The sequence below is a fragment of the Monosiga brevicollis genome, genomic scaffold, assembly GCF_000002865.3.
Source record: "Monosiga brevicollis MX1 MONBRscaffold_41 genomic scaffold, whole genome shotgun sequence".
Classification (NCBI taxonomy): domain Eukaryota; class Choanoflagellata; order Craspedida; family Salpingoecidae; genus Monosiga; species Monosiga brevicollis.
In genome coordinates, this window is record NW_001865078.1 from 284353 (window position 1) to 302706 (window position 18354).

General features: G+C 55.3%; 5 protein-coding genes across 5 annotated transcripts; 3 read left to right on the forward strand and 2 right to left on the reverse strand.

Moving 5' to 3' along the window:
• Positions 1-367: 367 nt before the first annotated feature.
• MONBRDRAFT_30002 (uncharacterized protein) lies at positions 368-4612 on the forward strand (the record flags this gene model as incomplete). The annotated part of the gene is made up of 14 exons (XM_001750425.1): positions 368-944; positions 1080-1159; positions 1304-1673; positions 1770-1897; positions 2008-2073; positions 2178-2376; positions 2532-2743; positions 2861-2916; positions 3015-3213; positions 3305-3376; positions 3482-3601; positions 3703-4245; positions 4355-4414; positions 4499-4612. 14 exons carry the CDS (start codon positions 368-370, stop codon positions 4610-4612), a joined length of 2796 nt encoding a protein of 931 aa, XP_001750477.1.
• A 448-nt stretch (positions 4613-5060) lies between these two features.
• Positions 5061-7879, reverse strand: MONBRDRAFT_39183 (uncharacterized protein). Its single transcript, XM_001750463.1, has 8 exons — positions 7782-7879; positions 7598-7664; positions 7207-7351; positions 7017-7082; positions 6144-6904; positions 5782-6031; positions 5366-5671; positions 5061-5247 (listed from the first exon to the last, which is right to left on the reverse strand). The coding sequence occupies exons 1-8, from the start codon at positions 7822-7824 to the stop codon at positions 5092-5094; spliced, it is 1794 nt and encodes a 597-aa protein (XP_001750515.1). The 5' UTR covers positions 7825-7879; the 3' UTR covers positions 5061-5091.
• Positions 7880-8660: 781 nt separating this feature from the next.
• MONBRDRAFT_30004 (uncharacterized protein) lies at positions 8661-11235 on the forward strand (the record flags this gene model as incomplete). The annotated part of the gene is made up of 4 exons (XM_001750426.1): positions 8661-8734; positions 8869-8938; positions 9125-9222; positions 9453-11235. The coding sequence occupies 4 exons, from the start codon at positions 8661-8663 to the stop codon at positions 11233-11235; spliced, it is 2025 nt and encodes a 674-aa protein (XP_001750478.1).
• A 681-nt stretch (positions 11236-11916) lies between these two features.
• MONBRDRAFT_30005 (uncharacterized protein) lies at positions 11917-14154 on the forward strand (the record flags this gene model as incomplete). Its single annotated transcript, XM_001750427.1, has 7 exons — positions 11917-11952; positions 12061-12336; positions 12562-12628; positions 12702-13114; positions 13252-13572; positions 13726-13888; positions 14024-14154. 7 exons carry the CDS (start codon positions 11917-11919, stop codon positions 14152-14154), a joined length of 1407 nt encoding a protein of 468 aa, XP_001750479.1.
• A 745-nt stretch (positions 14155-14899) lies between these two features.
• MONBRDRAFT_12595 (uncharacterized protein) lies at positions 14900-17566 on the reverse strand (the record flags this gene model as incomplete). Its single annotated transcript, XM_001750464.1, has 10 exons — positions 14900-15109; positions 15215-15382; positions 15547-15696; positions 15944-16086; positions 16208-16340; positions 16456-16608; positions 16711-16911; positions 17039-17150; positions 17240-17337; positions 17438-17566. The coding sequence occupies 10 exons, from the start codon at positions 17564-17566 to the stop codon at positions 14900-14902; spliced, it is 1497 nt and encodes a 498-aa protein (XP_001750516.1).
• Between the last annotated feature and the right edge of the window lie 788 nt (positions 17567-18354).

Here is an 18354-nt window from a genome sequence, read left to right on the forward strand (position 1 = left end):
TCGCCGTAGGAGCAGTGTCCCCGAAACCATTGCTGAAGAAGCGCTCGCCACCAACCCCCCCAAACCCAGCCCCCTGAGCCAGCAACAAACCGCCCCAGCTTTCCAGCCCAACCCGGCCCTAGCGGCCGCCGCCACACCCTCCAGCCAATCCCCACAGACAAAGCGCACATCCGCCCTCGTTGTAGAGCCTTCCCCTGCACTAAAGGCATCGGCTGCAGAAACTCCCAATGCTACCACTACGCCCTTGGCTGAACCCGATCTCCGGCACCGCCATGCGCGGAGCCCCACCTTCTCAGGCCGCATCTCCCCCAACCCGCCCGCCTCTGATGCCGGCGCCTCGTCCAACGCTGCGTCCCCTCCCACCGCCATGACAGCCGTGGGCATGATCATGAACAAGGATGCTGCCGGGCCCAAAGCCCCTCTTCGCAGCGCCCTCAACGAAGCTGCCCAGCTCGCACCATCCACTCGACCCCCCGCCTCAGGCACCAGCCTCCTGCGCGATGAACCCCTGCCTGATCCCTCCCCCGAGCCCCGTGCCGCTGTCTCACCCCCACCCACGCTCCCTGGTACCGTCGAACGTCGCCTCAGCCGGGTGGGGCCCGAGACCCCAGCCCCCAAGGACAGCCGCGCTAGCCCAGCCCCTCCCGGCTCTGGAGCTGGCCCCGACGACGATCGGGCCAGCGTCGGGTCCACCTTGTCCCGTCGCCCTAGCATGCTCCAGGAACAAATGACCCTCGAGCGAGGCTTGGAGCGCCAACGCGAACGCCGCCAATCCACCACCCTCAAGCGCCGAGAAAGCATGGTCAGCAATCAGAGCACCACCAGCACAGACAGCCGTACAAAGGGCCGCCGTGGCCATCGCCGCCGTGCCTCCCATCGCCGCCAGTCCGGCCAAAACTCAGAGATACCCTCTGCTCAACCACAGCACACCTCGGCCATTGCATGTGCGTCATTCCTCTCCACCAGTCTGCAGCGCCCCCTTGACCCTCGTAGGATATGTATGACCCGTGTGGGACATGCTTCTCATCTTGTCTGGGCGCCCTTTGCACATTATCTTGGCTCGTGACTTTTCATTCCAGCCCGTGCAAACATTGCCGGAAGCTTTTTTGGACGTCACAGCAGCGTATCTCCCTCCACTCGATCCGAAGCCTGGAAAGACGTACGTCTGCCATTCTGGACCTTGGACTTTGTCCCTGCTCTTGCGATGGCGTTACGCTCTCGAAACTCACGACCAGACTCACCACCAATCACGCATTGTTCCGCTCCCTCTCTCGTATCGCCTGGCTTTTGGCTCTGCCCGTAGGAGGAGGTGCAAGAAGTCAGGGATGAGTATTACGAAGAGGACGTCCTCTGCTGGCGTCTCTACGATTGCACCGACTCTTTCCGCGCCAAGCTTTTGGCCTTCATGACCCCCCGCCGTGTGCTCCAGTCTCGCGAGGAAACTCGCTGGGGCCGCTTTTGGGTCGCCATTCTAACCGTCGTTGTCTTGTACAACCTCCTGGCCATTCCCTTTCGCATCGGCTTTCGAGCGACGTGGTACCATCCCGACTGGAAAGCCTTCTTCTACACTTGCGATTACGTCGGCGACGCTATTTTGCTCTTTGACATATTCCTCAATTTTCGCACCGTTTTCATTTCCGATGGCCTTGAAGTCAAAGACCCAGCTGACATTGGTACGCCACCCCCCAATCGCCCTCGCTCCCCCATGGCGCCCTTAGCGCCCGACCCCCCTCGCACCTGGCTCTCATCGGCGGCATCGCGATACGTAGTGGTGCATTATGCACGCAACGGCTTCAAGTGGCATTTCGTAGCCTCGTTACCCATCGATCTCATATTCTGGTACAATCCTTGGGCCAAGGCCCTCTCCCGTCTCCCACGCCTCATCCGTCTTTCCTCGGTACGTGCCAGCAACTCCCCTTGCCAGCTTGGCCCAGGCACTGGTCCTTCATCTTGCCTGACTGATGCGACGCAATTTCGACTGACGTTGCCGCGTCCGGTATACAACAGACGCTGAATCAACTCGACGAGCTCTCCCGTAGCACAGAGCTTGGTAACATTATTCAAATCACAAAGGTTGGCCAACCACTTCATGCTTCCCAATTTCATCCGCTCCTCCTACTTTGACGCTACCGACCTTGATCAATCTCTCATATACGTCCAACTTGGTTGCTCTCTAGCTGTTCTCGTCGGTGATGATTCTGTGTCACTGGATGGCCTGTCTTTACTTTTTCGTCGCATACCATGATGGCTTTGCACCAATCTACGACCCGGAGAGCTTTACCCCTGCCGTGGGCGTGCGTCATTGGATCGTGTCCAGGCAATACCTCTACGGCCTTTCATGGAGCGTTGATGTCATTTCCGGTGCCTTTGTCATCAGTGCGTCCCTCGACTCTTTTTGCCGCGCTTACGCACAATAGAACCGCTTTTACTTGCTCCTGACAACTTTGCTCACGACGCCCCTCGCTCTTCCTTGCTTTCGCTGGCTCTCCCTCCCTCTTCCTCTGCGCATTGGATCCGCTTCACGCGAGCAGCTGCTCCGCCATTCTCCGACCTGCAACGTGGTTTCATGATCCTCTGCGACTTTGCCCACGTGTTGGTGATCGCCTTCTTCATCGGTAGCGTCGAGCAGCTTCTGCTCGAGTGGAATCGTGATGCTGAAGAGTTTCGCGCGCGCATGATGAAACTGAACCAGTTTATGGGCCGCCGGCATCTTCACAAGGAGTTGCAGCAGCGCATTCGCAACGTGCGTTGCCCCTCGTGGCTCGGGAGTGCCAAATCTGTTTGGCCTTGCTTCTGTCGTCCTTGCCTAATGCCTCAAATTGTGCTCATTTTGTCGTCGTTTCTGCATCGAATATGATAGTACTATTTCCATGCATGGTCTCGCCAAGGTGCTTTTGACAACCCTCAAATTCTCCGGTATGTGGACTGAGACCCAAGTCAGGATCTTTTGTGATTCCTTTTCCTCCTTTTCAAAAGCGACAACATCTTACCCAAGCATCAATCGCCGCCTGCAGAGACTTGCCCGTCAACCTTCGTACCGAGGTCAATGTGTGTACACATGGAAAGGTGTTGGCCAAGGTGCCCCTTTTCAAGTCACTGGACAAGTCTTTCTTGAACCAACTGACGGAGAAGATCAAGCTGCGCATTTATGCGCCAGGCGATCTCGTTGTGGCTGTTGGCGAGGAGGGTGATGAAATGTTCATTCTCAATCGCGTAAGCTTCTTGCCTTGCAGCCGCAGACCCATCTGCAACTGCGTATCACGCAAGGCCTAACCCCCCTCCCCTGGGCATTGATATCTCATAGGGCAACGTGGACATTGAAAATCGTGAGGGCAAGGTCCTTGTCACCCTGGGAGAGGGGTCAGTCATCGGCGAGGTATGGCTCCTGACAGCTCCCACCGAGCTGAAATGCTTTTGTATCTCTTGGCGATTGACTTTGAAGACGCAGCATGTAACATTGCTTTGCAATGTGCTTGCCTAGGTTGCCTTCTTCTCTCCCAATTCGAAGCGAACGGCTACCGTACGAGCCAAGACCTGGTGTGACTTTGCCTGCCTGGAAAAACAAGACTTTATGGCTGTGGCTTCGCGCTTCCCCGAAGAGGTTTGTATGCCCGCTACACAACTCGATGCCCACTCCAGGTCTTTTCGAGCCTCCTCCTGTGAATGATTCAGCTCACATTGGGGCATGTTGTGTCGACTCAGCGCATGGCGGTCGAGTCCTTGGCTCATGCTCGCCTGGCCAAGGATTTGCTCCGGAAGAAGATTAGCGACCATCCCTTGTTCAAGGGCTGCGAGGCTGATCTGATTGCAAAGGTGGCCGACCGTTTTGGATCTTACGAGTTTGTCGGCGGCGAAACCCTTTATGTACAAGGAGAGCCCGCCGATGCTTGGCTCTTTGTCGGCCTTGGCAAGGTTGTGGTTTCAGAGCAGGTCTTGGGTGTGACGAAGAAACACGACAAAACCGTTAAGACCGAGCTGGAGGCAGGTGAATTTCTCGACGTCATTGCCTTTATGCAGGAAGGCAAGCGCAAGGACATGTGCAAGGCCTTGGGCTCAGCTAGCATCTTAGCTTTGGACAAGACGGCGTTTGATCAGATTCTCCTCGAGCAACATGCCTTTGATATTGTCAACCAAAATTCCCAGGAGATTGCGCGTAAAGCCCGACTCGCGAGTGCAAAGCACAAATTCAAGCGCGCCATGGCTCGCCTTCGGACTTCCAACCTGCTGGGCAGCTCCGTCTCGAGGGTGCGCCCCCGCCTCACTGAGTGCTTTGTTTGTTTGCATGCGGGCTGAGGCTCACATCACAATCTTACGACTGCTGTCATTGTCATTATTGTGGTGCCAACTTACACAGGAGCCCAGCATTCGGGAAAGCGACTCAGACTCGGTGGCGGATATGCAGGCAGCTGGAGAGGTAAGTCGGGACATTGCTGTATCGACATGTTGCTGCGCGTAGCTGCGTCCTGATTCGATCTCACGACGCCCTTTAACTCTTTAGACTTTGAAGACTCTGTCGGATGAGGTGCTTGACAGCAAGCTCAAGGAAGCTCTCAAGCTCATCACCAACATTAGCTCAGTGCGTACGCAGCGCTTGTCGGCCAAGCCAGCGTAACGCGGCCGACAAGCAAATCTATGCTTGCCCCAAGCCTGGCAGCTCAAGTTGTAAATGGTGGGCTTGGTTCGCAAGCTGGTCGTGTCCGGGCTTGGTGCTCGGACGCTTTTTGATTCGACAAGAAGAGTAGTAAATGAGAAAGGTCTGACTGAAATGGGTCCTCCAAAAGCAAGTTGTTGTGCTGGACTCGAGTGGCTTATGCATTAATAATTCTAAAACTAATATTATTGTTGTGGAACAACTCCTGACAGACACAAAAGCCTGACCAGCACCAAAAGCATGCTTTGCAGCCACGTCTTGGCCGCGCATGTATGCGTCCAAAATCGCGTCCTTCCTTTGAATAATCCCAAGGTTTCAAAGGGTGAGGAGGTCTGGGGCACAGTGAAGGCTCAAGTGTCAATTCGATTTGCCTGGAATCAGACTGGGAGTGGTGCCTGTAAATCAGACTGGGAGTGGGAGCGGAACACAAGTATGCACGACTAGCTGAACCAGCCACCAGTAAAAGATTTGAGAACGCCACCGACAGTGCTGGTCACCGAGGCAGCCGTGGCCTTGGTCTCGAGACGATGGGCCAACGAGGGATATTGCCGGTAGTCAATGGCCAGATCAAAGACCAAGGGCTTGCATCGGATCGGCTAACGAGTCACGGGATGCAAAACGCGGTGAGCATTCGCCAGAACATGATCATGAGATAGCAACGAGAGCCCTGTGCTGGGCAAGGCAAACAAGCATGGGCATAAGCAGCTGGCGAACCTGCATTTGGGGTGGAAGAGCAACAAGAGGACGCTCCAATGCGGCCTCTGAGTCGTCAAAGACCTGCAAGTCATCGGCCAAAGCTGTGGTGGCCGCTGCACTTTTGGTAGCCGAGGCCTGGGCATCGGTAAGCGCCACGGTGGCCTTCATCGTGAGATGAACGGCACGGATGCTGCGCTTGACCATGGCCAGATCAGCTTGGACGCGCTGGTCTTCAGACAATGGCTCGTCTAGACGCTTGATGGCAGCGTGGGCCTGTGTACAACGCTCCTGTGTGCGATCGTACAGACGCAGGCTCTCCTTGAACTAAACAGGGTAAGAAGCGATGGTTCAAATGATGAGTGAAAGAGTGGATGGGCGAGGTTGCAAGGAAGGAGGTGCTGGGGAAACGCCGTAGGATGGCCCCGCTATGGTACCTTGTCGGTGCGGCGCAGAACCTCCGCCACGTAAAAGCAGCGCAGGGCACGAAAGTAGGCTTGGCGAGCGGCAATGGCATCCATGGCATCGGCATCATCCTGGATCAACTCAATGGTCTCGAGATCGGTGACAACTTGCAGCTGGTCGTCATAAAGGCGAATAAGTTCATCTGGCTTGCCCTCATCGGCACGCAGGCGGGCGGCACTGGCATCGACCATGACGTAGTTGCGTTCCATGGTTGTGCGCAGGCTGGTCAGAGAAAAGAGCAGAAGAACAGGGGACAGGGTGAGCAAAACAGGCAAACGGGCATCAACAAAAAGAGTCAATGTTGTTTGACGCGGCCAATGGGAGGGAAGCGCACCGTTCGGCGGCGAGGTAGGCTTTGAGAAATTGAAGGTGGGCTTGTTTTTCCAGAGAGGACTCGGAGGCATTGGAGCCGGCCTCGGCGCGTTCATCGGCCAAGGCCTTGGCGGTCACGCGCTCGGCTTCGGCATAGTCCATGAGGAGCTGATCAAAGGCGACCAAGTGTTCCTTAGTGTCGGCAAAATTGGCGGCTGTCATTTCATCACGGCGGCCCTGAATCTGGGCCAAGGTCTGGCGGATGGGCAGCGTGGGCACGGGAGCTGTGCGGCCGAGCCAGGTGACGTTGGCGAAGCTGTCCGCATCGCCTTCGTGCTCGACGACCAGGGCAGCCTCGAGACGTTCACCAAGCATGGCCATGACACCCGCATCGTCGGCGGCCAGCTGGGCTTTGAGGTCCTTGAGGGCCTTGGAGGCGTCGGCGCCGTGGCCCTGGGTCTGAGCAATGTTGTAGTGACAGTAGCGAAGGCTGGCGGTGATTTCGGTTACGCGCTGTTGGTAGATTTTTTGCAGTTCAGCGTCCGCGGCAATGGCGGGAGTAGCCGCAAGGCCCTGGTAGATCTGGGCACTCTGCGTCAGGAGCTCGGTGGCGCGCTCCCAGTTGCTGTTTTCAAAGGCAGCCACGCCGGCGATCCAGGTCAGATAAGCCTGCAGCTCTGTCTGCGTAGCTTCTTCCACGGTGGCAGTTTGTTCCTCGGCCGCTTGGGCTAGCAGGGCCTTGAGAGCTTCGGCGTGCTTGACGGCCTTGCCCAGGCGAGTGCGCTGTGGACAGCAAGGAGGGGTGAGCGGGCGAAGCGCCAGTTGTCTGCATGCTGTTGGTGTGGTTGTTGTTGTGTGTTGTGATGAGGGAAAAGGGCGATACGGAGACACGAACAGCGTGCATGCGTTTGCGTGGCGTGTCCTTGGCGTCTTGCTTGTCCTCAAGGGCGTAGGCCCAAGCCTGTGTCATCAAGTACATTGGGAAAAAAGATAGGGGAGGGGGGTCGTTGAGAAGGGCGCTGAGCGAAGCACGGGAGGAGCGCTCGGGACGCAAGAGAGGATTGAGCGTGCGGGGATAGACGTACGCGCTCAATTTCAAGCAGAAGGATCTCAAGGTGCGCTTCGCTGGTCAGGTTGGCGGCGGTGATGGGCGCCGGCTGGAAGGTGCGCTTGCCATGGGTCAGCTTGATCGTATGACGCAGGCGGTGGATGCGACGGGTGCAAAAGCGACTGAGGGAGGGAGCAAGGGAAGGGAAGGGAAGGGAAGGGAAGAGAAGGGAAGGGAAGGGAAGGGTTGAGATGAGGACGATGAGGCATCAAAGGTGAAGCTTGTAGTACCCAGCACAGACGAGACTCAAGACGCATGGCTTCATCCATCGCCAAGAACCAGAAGTATCACTGCCATTGAGGGCGGGGGAGAGGGAGAGAGGGGGGGGGAGAGGGGGAGAGGGGGAAGCGATGCGCAGCCATACGCACCGATAGCGCTGAAAGTCGTTGTGGCGCAGACCATGTTGACGTTGCAGACCGACCACCATGGGCAACACTGGGAGGGAGGTGGGGGCGATACCACGATCAGTCCACACACGCATGTCTGTTGTAGTACATCACAGCACAGCACATCACAGATCATCAAAGGGAAGCGCATGATGAAGACACGTACCGTTGCACTGCAGCACGACGGCGCTGCCGTTTTCCTCCGCCATCTTCGCTCTGTGTGTGTGTGTGTGAGTGAGTGCGCTGAGGTGAGTTTCACACAACAGTAGTTTACAACTGTCTTCGACAGCGAAGACTTTTGTTCAGAAAGGCTGTTCTGCTGTGCATTTTGAATGGGAGATGAAAGTCTGACGAATTTGATGATCGATGGTTACTGTGATTAATGTTACACTATCTCTTTCTCTGACTAGCAACCACTCTCTCTCTCCCTCTCTCTCTCTCTCTCTCTCTCTCTAAATCTGTCTCTCTCTCTCTAACTCTGTCTCCCTCTCTCTCTCTCTCTCTCTCTCTAAATCTCTCTCTCTCTCTTTTCATTCATTTCTCTCTCTCTCTCTCTCTTTCTCTCTCTCTCTCTCTCTCTCTCTAAATCTCTCTCTCTCTCTCTCTCTCTCTCTCTCTCTCTCTCTCTCTCTCTCTCTGAAATTTTTGCCTCGAACGGCACACACACAATAAAAAAACACAACATCAGATTCAGGGAACGCTCCGTCGTTCCTCCCCTTCCCCTTCCCCTTCTTCCCCCTTCCCTGCCCTTTCCTTCTCTTCTGCTCTTGCTCTTTCATTAGCGCTTTCGCAGGGCCTTGGAGGGTACGTGCTGTGGTGTGTGGTTGCGGCCGGCTGTTGTCACTGTGTGTCGCTGCACTGGCTACACTTGGTGGTCACTCATGTGAGAGGTCTCTCTCTTTCTCTCTCTCTCTCGCGCGCGCGCTCTGTGCGTGTGTGTGTGTTTGGTGCACGTAGACGCGGACGACGACGCGACGACGCTGGGGTATCTCGAGCCTGCTGCTGGGCGTGGAAGAGCTTTGTGGATTGACAGACACCGTTCATCATGACGGACAGCGTGGCCGAGGTGGTGCGCATGCTCAATGAGCCGCCATTTGAAAAAGCGTTTACGCTCATTGGGTACGCTGAGATGCGCCGTGATTCGCCCTCTGGCTGCGTGTGGCTTGTTGTCCTGCCGTACCGTCCGATGGATCTCTTGTGTTGGTGTCGTTCAACCCCTCTCTTACGTGCCGAGTCGCTCCCCGTGGGTACAGGTTTGATGCCATCACGCCCATTCAACTGCTGCAAGTCTTCAATGATGTTCTGGCCTCGATCGCCCCCGATGTACGCGCCTGTTGATCGCACCCCATGCCAATGTTCCTCTGCCCGTCCCCATGCCCATGCCGGCGCCGTTGTCGTTTGTCCTTCCCTGTCCCTCCCCTGTCTCTCGGGGTTGCACGTTTGATGCAAGTGCCTCGCGTCTTTTCGACTGGGTATGTCTCTGATCACCACCTTGTCCTTGCTGCGCAGCATGAGATGGACATTCGATCAGAGGATCCTGAACAAACCGTGGTCCGCTTCCTCTCCCTTTTGCGCGTCCTCAAATACAAACCTAACCTCGGACCAGCGTACGTTTCTGCCTTGCTGACTTTCTTTCTTTCTTTCTTTCTTCCCCATCACCTTGCCTGGTGCAATTTGAAGCCCGAAATGGAAAAGGGAGAAGATAAAAAAAAAAAAAAAAAAAAAAAAGAGGAAATGGCTTGCCCCCTCCTTAACCCCTTCGGCCCTTTCAAGAAAAAAAAAAAAAACACCCACCATTGTCCTGTCGCCTCTGCCTCACATCTTTCCTGTTTGACAGCGAGTTTCGACAGGGGCTGGTCGCAGCGAGTCGTGATGTCATTTACCCGGCCCTGCATTGGCTGCTACAGCGACGGGAAGAGCTTGCCAAGCGTGCCTACCTGGCACGGTACTTGATGCGCGTGGAGGTGCCGGCCGATATTCTCCAGGACGAGACGGTGGGCGAGACGAATCGCCGATATTTGGAGCTGATTGACATGTTCAAAACCACTCACCAGGAGTTGGAGGGCATGAAGTCCTCCAACCTGAGCATTGCCGAGATCAAAAATGATATCAAAGCCATGGAGACGGAGCAGGCACAGCTGACCACCCGCCTGAACCGCCTGCGCACCAAGACGGAAGGCGTGGACCGCCGGGATGAGCTGCTGGCGGCGGCGCGGGCGCTGCGACAGGAACATGAGCGACAGGAGCTGTTGGAACAACAACGCGAAGACCAGGTAGAGCAGCGCTCCGCCTTGGAGGACAAGCTGCATCGCGTGGCCGAGCAGTTGCGCCAGCTGCGGGCCACGGCAGTCACGGGCGGTAGCGAGGGTCTCTTGGCGCGGCTCGAAGAGGAGACACAGATGTATGCCTACCTGGCCACAGACAAGCTCCCAACGGCCTTGGCGGAGAAGGAAGAGCAGGTGGCAGCCAATCGCCGAATTGTGGACGGGCCGGCGCTGACGGGGTCGGACTTGGACGCTTTGCAGCGGGAGATTCAGGAACGAAGCCGAAACATCAACCGGATGATGGAGGCACGGTTGGCCAAGAGCGGGGAAGACGCCTCGGACCAGCTGACGGTGTTTCGCAAGCAGGCCGCAATCATCGCGAGCAAGAAGAGCAACATGAGCGAGAAGCTGCAGGATCTCCAGGACGAGCTGGCGCGACTACAGAAGGAGTACTCGGGGCGACGGGCGGCCCTGGGCACGTCAGGCCCTCGGGTGCCCGGGGCGGACGAGTTCAAGGCGTTTGTGGCCAAGCTGCGCAGCAAGAGCACGCAATACAAGGAGAAGCGGGCCCAGCTCAACGCCATGGAGGCAGAAGCCATGCTGTTGGAACGGACGGCGGCCATTTTGACGGCGCGCCTGGACGGGGTGCGCGCCGAGTTGACCGCGGTGGAAGCCGCGCAGGGAGTGTCGGGCGCGTTTGACGCCCAAGAGCGACTGGAACAGGTGTCGATGGCCAAGAGCGAAATTGACGAGCGCAAGGGAGAGGCGCTGGACGACATTAGCTCCATGGTGGACAAGCTCACGCAGACCATTGCCAACAAGCGGGAGGAGCTGGCGCCGCTGGTGGCGGAGCTGCGCAACCTGCGGGCGGACAAGGCAAAGTTGCAGGAGGAGTACGACACGAAAAAGGCCGATTACGACCGAGTGGCCGGCACCCTGGGGGCGACCAAGGCCAAGGAGGAGAAGATGGTGCGCGCATATCGCGAGGAGATTAACCAGGACGAGAGCCGATACCACTACCTGCACGCGATGATTCAACAGCTGCAGGCGCAGCAGCGGGCGGCCGCCGACGAAGAAGAACGATACATCAACAAGAAGGAGGGTGAATCGATGCGACAAATTTACAACAAGCGCATTCGCGAGCAGGACACGCTGAGCAAGCACCTTCGCGAGCGGCAAAAGGAGGTCGAGCAGAACCACGACAACAACCTCAAGCAGCTGGACATGTGGGCCGACTTGGACCGCATCTTCCAAGCCAAGCTCGACTCGTCCAGCGATGGCGCAACCGGTGGCGCCGGTGGCGCTGGAGCCCATGCCGACAGACTCGATGGCACGGAGAACCACCTCGTGCTCTAGCTGGCGGACCGGCTCTCTACGAGCGATTGGTTTTTTAAATGGCCCTCACGTCCCATTCCTCTCTGTTGCCATGGGGAGGTCGGTTGATGTGGAGCGGGTCGCTCTTATTTTCTCCACTCTGCCATCGCTCGCGCATCCGGTTCATCAGCTGATGGTCGGCCTGAGCATGGTACAATGTATGCCAATTGACATGTGAATCCAACGTCTACTTTGTGTGTGTTTTTTTTTTTTTTTTTAAGCCTTGAAGGTGCATCGATCAGAGCACAACGGGTTTTTGTGTGGCCATTGATGATCAGCAGGCATCTCGGACCGAGCGAGACTACCCATATACATGCGCAATGCCAGACACCAGACACCCGTCATCAAACGGAATACCAGGCGGCAACTCGATGATGTGCGTGCGCGCCCATAGGAAACGACGGACGACGGACTGGCAGCGCTACCTGTGCACAACCCCCGCTTCGGCGTGTGCTATAAATAGACGATCGGTCGCTTGACCGGACACACGTAGTTGATATCTACCACAACTCGATATTTGTCTTCACAAACTCTCTTTATGAACATTATTGTTCCGTCTATTTGTTAATATTTGGCCACAACAACCTTGTAGGACTCGTCTTATGGGAAAAAGAACTACGCAGGAGTAGATACAACGATAACCCAAGATCCTACTACAATAACATGTATGTGTACCACAGGATCCTATTATTTTACGACGTAAGCTATGAGTTGTTACCAATGCAAGATAAGCTTAATTAATATTTTATCTGCAATATCCTCTACCCCACATACTATAACATTATATCAAGGCTCAATAACAAGTAGATCGTGGTCGATATCTATCCGACTCTGGAACGATCACCAAGAGTTGCTCTCTCTCTCTGTGTCTCTCAAACTTCCGCAGACTCTCTCAAACTCTCTCAATCTCTCTCATTTTTCTTTACGATCATTGATACATTCTCTCTCTCTCCGTCTCTCTCTCTACGAGATCGACGCTCTCTCTCTCTCTCTGTGCCGTTTGCCTTTGATCGCGTGCTCATTTTTTCATTTTTCATCTCAAGGAGGATCAAGTGCCGGCGGGACGACAGAGCGACAGAACCGGTGAGTCCTTGGGCTTGTGTGCTCCCCGTTGGCCTGCGAGTTGTTGTTGTTGTTGTTGTGTGTGTGTGTGTGTGGTCGGCGGCTGCTTGATCGCTTGATGGGGCGGGGGGGAGGCAGATTGCCATCGGGATGGATCGAGTGTGTGTGTGTGTGTGTGTGTGTGATCCCGAAGCCACTCTCTGGAGGCTCATGCGAGCTGCTGTTGTCTCGTCCTGGTGTTGGTAGGTGGTCAAGATGCTGGGTCTGCAATCTTGGCATCATGCCCTTTTCCTGGCCGCCGTGCTGGTCTGCGGTACGTCCCAATCTGCGCGACATTTGGTCCGGGCCTTTGCGTAGCCTCTCACAAACTGATGTTGCCCGAACAGCGTCGCTGTCCGCTGTGACGGCCGATCCCATCACGGTGCGCACCACGTACATCGGCAGGTCCTGCGGTACCTTTGAGTACGCGTCCGCCTTCTATCCCATCTGCACTCGCACTCGCTTCAGCTACATCAACAACGATTCGCTCGTGGACGACGATGATGCCTACGTCCCAAACGTTGAAGATGATGACGACACCCCTGCCAAGAGCGACGACGACACCCCTGCCAAGGGCGACGATGACACCCCTGTCAAGAGCGACGATGATGATGGTCACAAGGCCAACGACGATGACAAGGCCCCAGCTCGCGATCGACGCGCCGACGATGATGCTGGCGATGATGACGACGGCGTCCCCGACGGCGTGCTTGTCCCCCATGGAGATTACAATTACGTTATTTCACAGCTTGTGTGTTCGGTACGCCCTGCCCGTGCATCCACCGGTACCCAAACTTTTTTTTTTTTTTTCTTTTTTTTTTTTTTTTTCGGGTCCTGGTGCCATGTGGGGCCTGGCCGCTTACTCAAAATGCCAAACCTGCTCTGTCACGCCCTCAGTCTTCAGCTGTCACGAACCAATACTACGCCGACTGGAACTGCGGTCGCACGGCCCCATTTGCCGCCGCTCTGGCCAAACCCAAAACGTGCCTCGTAGAGCATGACTCAGAGCATAGCGAATACTTTCAGTGCATCAACTCTCCTTCCGAGTATACCACCCCCGATCAAGCCCTCTGGATTGCCCACTCGGAAACCAACGGTGGCCCGACAATCATGGCTGAAACCCGGCCCTGGAACACCTGCCTCACCTTTGAATCCGTGCCCACCGCCTACCCCGCGGCGCGTGCCTACATCTTGAGTGCCACCGACGACCTCCAAACTGTACGGCTCCCTCCAACTGATTGTCTCACGCTTCAGGCCTTGTCTTGGTTCAAGCCCGGCCTTGTGTGGCATGCCATTCCCCCTTGCTGACGCCAGTACCATCTGATTTCGTCGGTTGTTGCTCATCTGCTTGTCCGCCCGTCACACGCATAGATCAAAGTCGCCATGTACGCCGCCACCAATTGCCTTGACTCCTCCAGTGTCGGCATTTGGACACAGCCCGTCAACACCTGCTTCAACGCCAAACAGCAAGGCTTCGAGTACGATTCGGCCTTGAAATACGTCTTCTTCTCCAACGAGCTGCCTTCCCAAGCAGGTACGCCCCCTCCCTTTTTTTTTTTTTTTTTTTTTTCGTACTGGTGACGCAACGACCGTTATTAGTCCTGCTCATCCTTCGCAATTGTCCAACACTCGTCCTGGTTCTGCGCCCCCGCCCTGATGCACACCTTAGGTGGCAAGGCCCAGCCACTCACAGGTGGCGAGGTGGCGGCCATTGTCGTCTGCTTGGTTGTCTTTGTTTGCATCGTCATTGGTGTTGTCGCTTATCAAAAACGCAAGAGCGCATCGTACAACTCCATTTAAACATGCCGGCCTTGATACCTCAACTGCCATACCCGTACAAAACAAAACTGTGTTTTTTTACTTTTCTTTTTGAGTTTGACCGCCAACAACAATATAACGTTTGGAATGTTGATGCCCTATCCAATCGATATACCTTTGCTATTTTGACTGATGAGTTGCTTTCACGTTGGAATTTTTCAAATACAGTCATGACCTCAGGGCTTGCACGGGGTCTAGCCGAAGAGCAAGGGCATTAACTTTCCAGCCCTTTCATTTTCTTGAAGTGATATGGAGCAACGAACACCACCTCTTTGGGTGCCAATTTAAATATGAGAAAAAAAAAAAAAAAAAAAAAAAAAAAAACTCAAAAATTTAGAATAAATTGGACTCTCCTAGCATGCAAGTGGTGCATGTAGGTGCTCGATCAATTCCTATCTTGATACGTCAGGTATACTCTCATCAAACCGCACTTTGGGGACGAGGACCGTAGCCCAGTCGTGCATCGAGCTCTTGGCTCATGTTGCGTTCCATCATCTACCACAATGTCGTGCGGTTTTGGAAACGAATTCGCAATCAGGCCAGGCAAGTTTGCGACAGGGCTGACTCGCTTCGCATGACAGGATGTGGTCAATCATGGACTTACGTCTTCAATGCCACCCACATCACGTCGGCGCACCCACATGTTCACTTGCCGCCACAACTGTGTGGCATGATGTGCCAAATCAATGGCCACGAGCCGCAAGCTATGAATGTCAAAAGCACCAAATCAAAGAATGGTGACAACCTCGAACAAATGCCATGGGCACAGGCTGAAACGGCCAATCGCGGTAGAAGGGGGTCGGATGGGACCTTCGTACCGAAAGTCGAGGAGCATGGACTTGGCACGAAGCCACTCCCACCATGAACGATCTGCTTGCAGCAGGCCCCTTTGGTTGGCGCGTTCAGAACGCGAGAGTTCGAGGCCCTGAACGGCCGTCTTCGCACGGGAAGACAAGGCACATCGGAGCGAGTTGATGAGTAATGAAAGCAGACCTATTGAGAAGCAAAGGCCAACTTGGGATTGAAACTATTCGAGACAGACCTGAGCAAAAATGTTGACGCGATTGACGACGGACCCAGCAGCCTTGTTATTGCCGCGCAGGCAATTCATGGTGCGGCCGAGAATCACCAGTTCGGAGGGAATCTTGTGAGTCTCCTTGAGCAATTCGCGCACCCGATTCTTAGCCTCCACCTGAAACTGCATCAGTTGCTATCAGGAGGCGTGATGCAGTCCATGACATCCATTTCATGGTTGGGAAACAATGGAGCATGAAAAACAGGGGGTCAGCGGCACATCAACCAGTAGACGATCAAGCCAAGAAAACGGGGAAAACAAAGATGAAAGAGAAAAAAAAAAAAAGCGACGAAGCGAACCTCTTTGGTCAGTTCCTCGGGACGAAGTCGACGGGCGCTCTTTTTGCCAAAAGGCCGGAACAGCTGAAGGCTGGCAAAGAGCTCCGAGTCGTGGATGCCCCAGTCAGTGCACACTTCTTTCAGGGCCTTGAAGTCGGTCAAGATCAGGCTCTGGATTTGGGACAAGTCATCGAGGTCAACTGGCAAAACGGGCGCAATGGTGCAGGGGTGCGGTGCGGACTACAGGCCCCACCTTCCAAAGCTTGCAGTATTGCAAGCGAAATTCTTCGCGTTGGCAAACGTAGAGACCATGGTCAATGATGACGACCTGTTTCAGAACCGGTGTGGTGAGATACCAAAGCGGTTGGTTGAGAGAGCGTTGAATGGTGTGGACATGAGGAAGAGTCGTGCCTCTGACCTGGTGCTGTGTTTTGGGGTTGCCTGGTTCTTGTCGAACAATAATGTTGCCAGGGTGGGGATCACCATGCACGCGGCCGCTGATAAAGAGCTGGTGAGCAAAAGCCCGCATGGTCGTGGTCATGACATCCTTGATGCTGAAACCTAATCCACGCGGGGCCGTGCCAGTGTCAGGAAAAAGGCAAGGCAGGGGCACCGGGCTGTGCGAGTTCAATGCAAGATGAGCTTGAGGTGGGAAAATTTTTATGGCGCGAAAAAGACCAACCTTTCGCTTGTAGTTCAGCGGTTTTGGATAGTTTGTCTCCGACAATCCATTCTTGGACCATGACGCGGGGCCGACTAAACTCGTCGTAGACTCGAGGCACATACACGTGTGGCACATGGCCTTCAAGGTCTTGCTGTGAAGCAGGGAACGTTGGAGCGCGATTTTGAGATTGAAGTTGCAAGGCAGGTGTTTAAATGGGCGATAGCGGGGGGGGGCTAGGGCATGGGGGGCTCAAAGCATCATGACACCTTGGCCTGCTTGGTAAAGTTGGCCTCGCTGCGAAAGTCGGCTTCCAAGGTGATGCTTTTGCAGAGGTCATGTGTGGTCCAGTAGAGGGGTAGATCAAAGGTCCACTCAAACGCTTTGACCATGATTCGGTAGCACCAGAGATCAAAGGGCATCTGGGAGGATCGAGTGAACCGTGCATATGTGTCAGGCAAACAAGGGCGGACGGGGTCGGGGGGCTGCAATTGAGTTTGCAGCCCATGGAGGGGCATGGCTACCTGGTAGCGGATGTTGGGCTTTTGGACCTTGACAGCCACCTCAGTCCCGTCGTGGAGTTTGGCGTGGTGGACTTGGGCAATCGAGGCCGAGGCCACGGGCTGGCGATCGAATTCGGCAAAGATTTCGTGCGGGGCCAGGCCATTGAAGTCTTCGCGAAAGACCTTGCACACCTCGTCGTAGTCGACATATGGAGCTTGATCCTAATGAAGATTGAGCAGGCAGCAAGGTTTTTGCCAAAGGATGAGAACAAGAGGAAGAAGAAGAGAAAGAGGAAGAAAAGGAGGAGGAAGAAGAAGAGAGTGGGGCAGGCGACGAGGGGGCCCCGACCTGGAGGGCTGCAAAGAGCTGGCCAAAGGCTGGCGGCATGATGTGGTTCATCAAAGAGACGGATTGGCCCAGCTTGATGTAGAGGCCAGCGTTGACGCAGCAAATGTTGTACCTACAAAGAGGATTTGGGCGTCAGCTTGCAGCACCCGAGGGACTCGGGAAAGCGGCGGGACGGGGCCGGAACGGGCATGTGGGACGAACCAGCGCTGGGCGACACGGGCGTGAATATCGTCGATCGCTTCTGGGTGACGATCGAGGTCAATCTTGTAGTCGTACACGGTGGCAATGGCAGCAAAGAGCTAAACGGGTGGATCGACAGCGAGAAGCAAAGAGTTGTGAGCCGGTCGCTCGGGAGCACGGGGCGGGGGAGGCACGGGGCGCGGTCAGCTCGGGTCGTACGGTGCGGACGTTGCGATTGAAGCGCTCATAGCAAAAGTGGGTGTCATATTGATGAGCAGCCAGCGCGGTGACGGCAAGGGTCGACTTGATCGGATTGCGCCGCAGCCAGCGCGTCAGGCTCGCCGCCATCCTCCCCGGTGCCTTGAAGCCCCCCGTCCCGAGCCAGCTCACACCACCACCGGCAGTCACCTCCTTGCGCTTCACCACTGCCACTGGCTTGAGGTGTTCACACGTCCAACACCAGCACCCCTCCACACACACGTGTGTGTGTGTGTGTGTGTGATGCGATGCCGTAGTCCTTTTTTTTTTTTGAGAGAGAGAGAGCGAGAGAGAAAAAAAAAATGAGAGAGAGAGAGAGAGAGAGAGAGAGAGAGAGAGAGAGAGAGAGAGAGAGAGAGAGAGAGAGAGAGAGAGAGAGAGAGAGAGAGAGAGAGCGATTTAGAGAGAGAGAGAGAGAGAGATTAGAGAGAGTAAGTAGAGAGAGCGATTTAGAGAGAGAGAGAGAGAGAGAGAGAGAGTAAGTAGAGAGATTTAGAGAGAGAGAGAGAGATTTCAGACTGAGAGATTTCGAGAGAGATTGGTAGAGGGCTCCAGTGAAAGTTGATGTGCTGTATTCATACAGCGGTTCTCTCCTCTCTCCTCTGTGCCTGCCTTGCCTTCCTTGCCTTGTTTCAAGCAACAGGGGTATGCGGGGCTGCCAGTCAGAGGTACATCCAAAAAGCGAGAGTGAACCAGGGGGAAGGGGCAGAAGGGAGCGAGCTGGCGGGGCGGGGGGTGCTCGTGTCGAGTGTAAGAGGGCTGTAATGAGCAGGAGCTTGAATGGCCCCGAAACGGTGGTGTAATCTTGAGAGGGGCAGCTCGTTTGGTGGGGCATTATCGTGAGAGACAAGGGCTAAGCAAGCTTGTTCCAGAGGTTG

Excerpts from the sequence above, each read along its gene's own strand:
- MONBRDRAFT_39183 (XM_001750463.1), bottom strand. The coding sequence starts at position 7,824 with ATGGCGGAGGAAAACGGCAGCGCCGTCGTGCTGCAGTGCAACG. Across the intron at positions 7,352-7,597 it reads AACGACTTTCAGCGCTATCG|TCGCTTTTGCACCCGTCGCA; the intron begins GTGCGTATGGCT and ends TCCCTCCCTCAG. Across the intron at positions 6,905-7,016 it reads CACGCAAACGCATGCACGCT|CGCACTCGCCTGGGCAAGGC; the intron begins GTTCGTGTCTCC and ends TGCTGTCCACAG.